At 31.6% G+C, this 7534-nt stretch overlaps 1 protein-coding gene across 1 annotated transcript; it reads left to right on the top strand.

Moving 5' to 3' along the window:
- Window positions 1-649: 649 nt before the first annotated feature.
- On the top strand, window positions 650-1899 carry LOC131655759 (EPIDERMAL PATTERNING FACTOR-like protein 1). The gene is made up of 2 exons (XM_058925566.1): window positions 650-1237; window positions 1407-1899. The coding sequence occupies exons 1-2, from the start codon at window positions 1094-1096 to the stop codon at window positions 1665-1667; spliced, it is 405 nt and encodes a 134-aa protein (XP_058781549.1). The 5' UTR covers window positions 650-1093; the 3' UTR covers window positions 1668-1899.
- The last annotated feature ends 5635 nt before the right edge of the window (window positions 1900-7534 follow it).

The following is a 7534-nucleotide window of genomic DNA, read 5'->3' as shown; positions in this document are numbered from 1 at the left end:
ATACTTTAAAATAAAAACAATTTTATTAATAAATAAAAAAAACAAAATATAATTTATTTATTTATGTTAAAAACAATTTTTTTTAATAAATAAAAAAATTTTTAAAAAAAATAGTATATAAACAATTAAAAAAAAAACAAAAAAAAAATAAAAAAAATATATATATATATATGTACATAGGCGCCACCCTAGGTGGCTAAAAATGAAAAAATGTACATTGATGCCACCCTGGGTGGCGCATAGGTTAGGGAGTTTTGGTCATTGGCACCACCTGAGGTGGCTCCTATGTGGAGATCACCTCTGAAACTTGGTCATACAGGTAATTTTTCCGAAAAGATGGTTTTTGGTGTAAATAAATTATTAAATATGGTTATTTGGATTTTTTTTTTCAAATTTTAAAACCAAATTAAATAAGATTTGAAAATTCAAACAAAAATGTGTCGAAAATGATTTTTTGAAAATGAACATCATTATTAAAATTTTGAGTTTTTCAAAAATATATGGGAGGTGTAGAATAAATTTCCCAATAAATTATATTTTCAATAAAAAAAATATTAGTACTAGAAACATGTTTCCTATAAAATACCGCATTTTAAGAGACGGATTGAACAATCACCTCCAATAAATTCTAGTTTTAACAACAACTTGTCATTTAGTGATGTTGCATTTTATTTACCCCAACTCATACATACAAATAATCCTTTCACTCTCGAACTACTAATGCAACCAAAGAGTCCTTCATACTGCTTTGGATTCTCCCTATTTGTTTACCTTTATTGAATCGTTCCTTTCACTTTTCTGCCAACACTCTGCACTCTCTCTCTCTCCCTCTCTCCACCACACTATCCCTCCATAACTAGAAAAAATAAAACCATTCATTACTCAGAACTAGAAATAATGACAAACTTTTCATTCTTGGTCTACTTTGACAACGAGAACAAAAATATTATTCAATTTTGACTTCTTTTATTTATTTATTTATTATCTGTATAATTTTTTTGAAATTTTTGTCACATTACAACTGGCATGAGGAATATATCTTAGTTAAGTTGCATTTAATTTTCCAACTTATTTTTTTTGAGTTAGATGGGGAATGACTTCAACAACTGACATGATATATGCTTCCATGGCTTCACTTATTTCATATCAAAACTCAACCACTATCCTATTTTTACTTCACCTTCTGCTTCTTCCAGTTTCTTGCTTCTACCAATCACAATCTGCAATTCCTCCAAGGGTATGCTTTTCTACATGGTTTTGGCAGAATATCAGCAATCTGTCACCGCGATACTTTAATTTCTGTCAATATCGCGGTGACTTTCTGATATTCTGCCAAACTCATAGGATATTATGTTACAAGAGTAATTGTGATTTCGTCAAACTCACAGGATATATTATGTGTGCAGGGATTATTATTTGAGGAGAAAAACAGGTTAGGTTCAGCTCCACCTACATGTCACAACAAGTGTAACCAATGTCATCCATGCATGGCTGTACAAGTTCCAAGCCATGAACATGCTCAACCAGGTCATACTCATAGTGCTGCTTCAAGTCCTGCCATGGAAGGTGGTGGATTCTTTCTACAAGATAGTGGTAATAACAGGTACTCAAATTACAAGCCATTGAGTTGGAAGTGCCACTGTGGTGGCCACTTTTTCAATCCTTAGAAGAACTGCTTGCTTATCTTTGATTTCATCAATGGAAAATATTATTGTAAAATTGAAAATCTTCCTTTTTTTCTTCTTTTGATTTTGTTTATTTTTAATTTATTGGACTAAATTATTGCGTCAGTATATTGGTTGTATACATTGGAGTTTGATATAATTGTACAAAGTTTGTTACGGACCTGAAATATTATCTCTCATGTTATTAGAAATTATTAATTTGATAGTTTATGAATTTTGATTGGAAATTTTGTGTATTCTCTTTTAGTTTTACAATGATTATTTTTTCTGGTGTGTCATGATCTTGAAAACTCATCATCTTCATGGATATTTGCTTGGTTCGCATGTCGAAGTTTTCATGGACCACCACTTACATATAAGTGTGAAAAACTTTTACAGATCAATAATAATGGTTTGTTTGTTTGTTTCTGTCTGAAAACTTGGACCGGACCATTTAATGTATCTAACATATTTAAATTGTATTTTATCAATATTTTTTTAAAGATTCTCCAACATAATAATCCAAACAATGCATTAAATTGTTGAAGACATTTAGGGCTGGAAATGAGTCGAGTCGAGTCGAACTCGCCTCAGCTCAGTTCGACTCGTTAAGAATTGGCCGAGTTCGAGTTCGAGTTCGAGTTTAAGACGAACTTTTTTTTCAGCTCAAACTCGACTCGTTAAGAATTGGCCGAGTTTGAGTTCGAGTTCGAGTTTTTCACGAACTTTTTTTCAGCTCAAACTCGACTTGTTAGAAGCTCACGAACATCTCGGTTCAACTCGTTAGATTAATCTTGTTAGGTTCAACTCGCTTATTTCACGGACTTAAAAGTAATTTTTTAAAGTCTACTTTTATATATATATATATATATATATATATATATATATTTGACATTTTAAATTAATATTTTTTAAATAAAAAATATAGAAATAGAATAAAAGTTATAAGATTGGAATGTATACGATGTTAATTTTATTTGTATAATTATTTTTAGAAATATTTTTCTCACTTGAGATTATAAATTATCAATTATAACCGTTAGATTAAAATAAAATATTATACTAAGATTTAGAGCAAATCTTCAAACCTACTCTTAAGGACAATATAATCTATCTGATATATAATCGAGTTGACTCGTGAACCTAACGAATCGAACTATGTATAGTTCAAGTTCAGCTCATTTAGTTAACGAACTTAATTTTTAGCTCATACTCAGCTCATTTGGTTCATGAACCTAGTTCAACAATTTAATTTTCGAATCGAATTTCGAACTATTTTCGAGTTAGTGTGGTTCATTGCCAGCCCTAAAGACATTGAAATATTTAAAAAGTAAGGGTAGATTTAGAATAGTAACATTAAATGTAATATTTATAAAAGATTTGTGTTTATATTTAAGTCGATTGTTTTTTTCTTCTTCTTTATATATGAAATGAAATCGGAGGAAGTATGTCACTAATTGGATTGATGCCCACACCATGGTAAATTTCTTGAATAAGAGCATCTTCCCTAAGTTTAGAGTCCATAAAGTGTTGAGTAGCAATAGAGTGAAACATTTTATAACAAGTATTTGGATAATCTCTTGACCAAATACAATGTTAAGCATAAGGTTGTCCCTCCTTACCATCCTCAAACAAGTGAGAAAGTGAAAGTGTTAAATAGACAATTGAATCAAATACTTGAAAAGGGGTGGGTGGGATAACTCTTGGCACTTGTTAGTTGAGTTAAGGAAGCTGTTGGTTCAGGGTTCAATACCTGACAGTAGCATTTATTTGTAAACAGGTTGCTGATAATTTATAAATCAACAACTTTTTGAAAAGAAAAAAAATACAAAGACTGGTACTAATGATGCATTGTAGGAATATAGGACAATTATCAAAACTCATATCGGTTTGTTTTCATATAAATTTGGTTATGGTAAAGTGTGACATCTCTTAGTTGAGTTAGAACACAAATTTTATTGGATAGTAAAGTTACTTAACTTTGATGCAAACAATCCTTGAGAGTGTGCTCCTCTTAAGGTTCTGAGTTCGAATTCTACTAGATGTTAACAATTCTTGTGTTGGGTCAGTCCATACAGAGTTTTACTCTAGCTTTAAATGAGCTCCCGCTAATAGACAGTGGAATTGGTCCTCTTGGATTAGATGGTTGCAAGATCGGATACCAAGATTTAAAAAAAAACAAGATTTTGTTAAAGTGCATGACTTATAAGAGATGAAATTTATGGCTAATGAAAATGTGATAACTCATAAGGATGAGACAAATAGGTATCATGATAAGCACATAATGAGAGTTTTATCCAAGAAAACAAGTATTGTTTTTCAATTCAAGATTGAAATTATTCACTAAAAAACTGAAGTCCGAGTAGTTTGGTCTGTTTGTCGTAAATGAAGTCTCTCTTCATGGATCGGTTGAATTACAAGAGTTTAGAAGTAGCAACACTTTTAAGGTAAATGGGCAAAGATTGAAAGTTTTCATGGATCGGTTGAATTACAAGAGTTTAAAAGTAGCAATACTTTCAAGGTGAATGGACAAAGGTTGAAAGTTTATGTAGGAGGAGAAGTTCCATAAGAAATACTCGAATTAGTTTGGGACTCATATTTCTTATAAGACTTATAGTTTTTAGTATGGGAAATCATAAAGCAATTGCCTAAAACCCCACTTATATGCTTGGGTTGAAATTTTATGTAGGGGAAAAATCCCAACAGAAATAGAAGTACCAAACTTTGACCTTATTAAGGCTTAAAACCAAAGCATATAAGTGGATATATCAGAAAATGCTTCTTGATTTCTTAAAGAAAGAGAAAATCACTCGTCATTTTTAGAGGAAAAAGATAGATATTTTTCTCCGTCACGATCAATCATATGTTTGGGTTGAGCTAACCTCTTGACGTTATGTTGAAAAGAAGACGAAATACACTTTAATTAATAGATGAAGAAAATGTAGGGTGAATCAAAAGTCAATTTATATCAAAAAGGTACATTATGACTGGATTAATGCTCGACTATCTGCCCTAAACATCCAATAAATTGGATATGAAACCAGGTCTAAGGGCTTTGAGGAATTTCTTGTGGTTCAATGTGGTGTGAAGGTTATGGTGTTACTATTTGTGATTTTGATGATGCCAAAAGAATAAAGTTAAAATAATCATAAGTATCATTAAAGTGGAAATTATCAAAAAGTAAAGCTAAAGAAGGTTATGATATTAGAAAGCAAAGATAGAAAAATGTGAAATCACCACTAAAAGAAATTGAAGTTGTGAAAGCTCGCATGATCATGTGCTTTATTTTATTTGTTTGATGTGGATCATTAGTATGTAAATTGTTAAGTTTTGGTTTGTTGGTTGCATTTCGGTAAAACAATTAGTTTAACAAGATGTTGGACAAGATGTTGTAAACATGTTGCTATGACATTGCAGCCTGTGTTGTTTCTATTTCTGGAAGATCAGCTACTATTGTTCCAGAAGATTTGTTTTGTTATTTGTGAATCTAGCAGCGCATTGAAGATTGGATTCTTTGAAGATTTGTTTCAAAGCTGAAGCGATAACAAAATATTTGATTTGCTTGATTGGATGTCAAAACCTTTTGTCTTACATTTGAAGATTTGATTAGATTTGATATGATATGATCTGATTTGATTTGTAGAAGGTTTGATTAAATCTAAGAGAAGAACAAAGAAAAATAAGGAGAGTTTGCAAGAGTCTTAGGGTTTTAGGGGTCTATTTAGAGTATTGTTTTTGTATATGTCACTCATGTATCTTTTGATGCATAGAGTTTGACTGACTGTTCATTGTTCATTGTGATTCACTCATAAGCTTTTAAGCAAGAGTGTAATTTGTGTAATTGGAAGTATGTATTTTATCAATTGTTATTATTATCAACAATCACAGGGGTGTGATTGAGGAAAGTGAAAGGGGGATCTCATATCTAGGAGTGTCCAAGTAAGAAGTTGCATAAGGTAGTAATTAGGTGATAAGTTGTAAAGTAGGGTTATTTAGCTTTGAACTAATACTATCATAATGGATTTCCTTCTTGGCTTGGTAGCCCCAAGAGTAGGTGAGTTGCATTGAATTGGGTTAAAAATTAATTGTGTCGTTTACCTTCTGCTATTCACTTCTGTATAATTTATTATTTTGGTAAAAGTATTCTGTCAGCAGATGATGTCTTAACATCTGTCATGACATCTAGTTAAAGTTCCAGAATTTCAATTGGTATCAGAACAAACACCCTGTTCTATTTTTGGGTGAGTTCTAGGGAAGATACTTTTTGGCACCATGGGCAAGGAAGGAGGATACAATAACATACCACCTCTGTTAGATGGTGCAAACTATGATTATTTAAAGGTTAGAATGATAGCCTTTTTAAAATCCATGGACAACAAATCTTGGAAGGTTGTTTTGAAAGGATGAAATCATCCAGTTGTGAGGGACAAAGACGGGAATGATTCTTTGAAGCCAAAAGAAGACTGGTCCAAAGAGGAAGATGAATTAGCTCTTGGAAATTCCAAAGCCTTGAATGATCTATTTAATGGAGTGGATAAGAATGTTTTTAGGTTAATTAAAACATGTACTATTGCTAAAGATTATGGGTGTACATGGGTTGGTTTGGATTGATTTTAGTCTAAACCATAACCCAACCCATACATGGTACACTGGTTTGGGTGAGGTAAAATAACCACCCACTATATTATTGGATCGGTTTTGGTAAAACCACAAATTTGTGGGTTGGATTGGGTTGGGTAGTGAGTAACCCAATTTCTTGTCTTCCTTACATAATTATTAATGGTGTGTTACGTTTTTTCTTAATAAATAGTTTAACATATTGATGCTATTTTTTTAAATATCAAAATGTCTAAATGCACGATAAAATTCATCATAAACATATTAGCAAAAATCAAATTTACATTACACTAATAGCTAAAATTGCATAAAATACTTGTAACTTACAATAATTAGCGTCAAAATTATCAAAGCGTGACATCCTAAATAAGTTAAAATCATTTCTTACAAAATAAAAGATGTTCAAAATATCAAAATTGAAGCAACCAAGATTAAAAACATCAAAGTCATCACTTATATAATTAAAAAAAAAGAGCAAAAAAGTAGTCATTCAATAACCCATGGGTTTTGTGGGTTGGGTATGGGTTTATCCATAACCAAATTATTTTGAATGGGTTTTCATTATTGAAAAATATATTCACCTAACGACCCAACCAACTTTTTTGGGTCGGTTTGGGTGGGTTTATTGGGTTTACCCAACCCATGTACACCCCTACTAAAGATGCTTGGGAAATTCTCAGGACAACTCATGAAGGGACATCTAAAGTGAAGATGTCAAGACTTCAGCTTCTCACTACCAGATTTGAGAATCTAAAGATGAAAGATAATAAAAGTATTCATGACTTTCACATGAATGTTTTTGAAATAGCAAATGCTTCCGGTGCCTTGGGGGAGAAGATGTCAGAAGAAAAGCTAGTTAGGAAGATTCTTAGGTCTCTACTTAGGAAATTTGACATGAAGGTAATAACTATTGAAGAAAATCAAGACATCATTAACATGAGAGTTGATGAACTTGTTGGGTCACTTCAAACATTTGAATTAGCTATTAGTGACAAATCTGAAAAGAAGAACAAGAGCATAGCTTTTGTCTCCAACACTGAAGATGAAAAGGGTCAATATAACCTTGATACTGAGGAAGATATGTCAAATGCCATTGTATTAATTGAGAGGCAATTTAACAAGGTGCTGAAGAGAATTAACAGAAGGGAAAGACCTAATGTCAAGAACATCTCACCTGACATCAACAAGAACTATGATTTTCAAGAAAGAAACAGAACTGAAGAAAAGTCATATCAATATAAAAGTATTCAATG

The sequence above is a fragment of the Vicia villosa genome, linkage group LG3 (assembly GCF_029867415.1).
Source record: "Vicia villosa cultivar HV-30 ecotype Madison, WI linkage group LG3, Vvil1.0, whole genome shotgun sequence".
Taxonomy (NCBI): domain Eukaryota; kingdom Viridiplantae; phylum Streptophyta; class Magnoliopsida; order Fabales; family Fabaceae; genus Vicia; species Vicia villosa.
The sequence above is the reverse complement of the archived record's forward strand: the minus strand, read 5'-3'. Positions and strand labels throughout refer to the sequence as shown.

Coding starts and splice junctions, on each gene's coding strand:
- LOC131655759 (XM_058925566.1), top strand. CDS start 1,094: ATGACTTCAACAACTGACATGATATATGCTTCCATGGCTTCACTTATT. Junction 1,238..1,406: donor AATCTGCAATTCCTCCAAGG/GTATGCTTTTCT, acceptor TTATGTGTGCAG/GGATTATTATTTGAGGAGAA.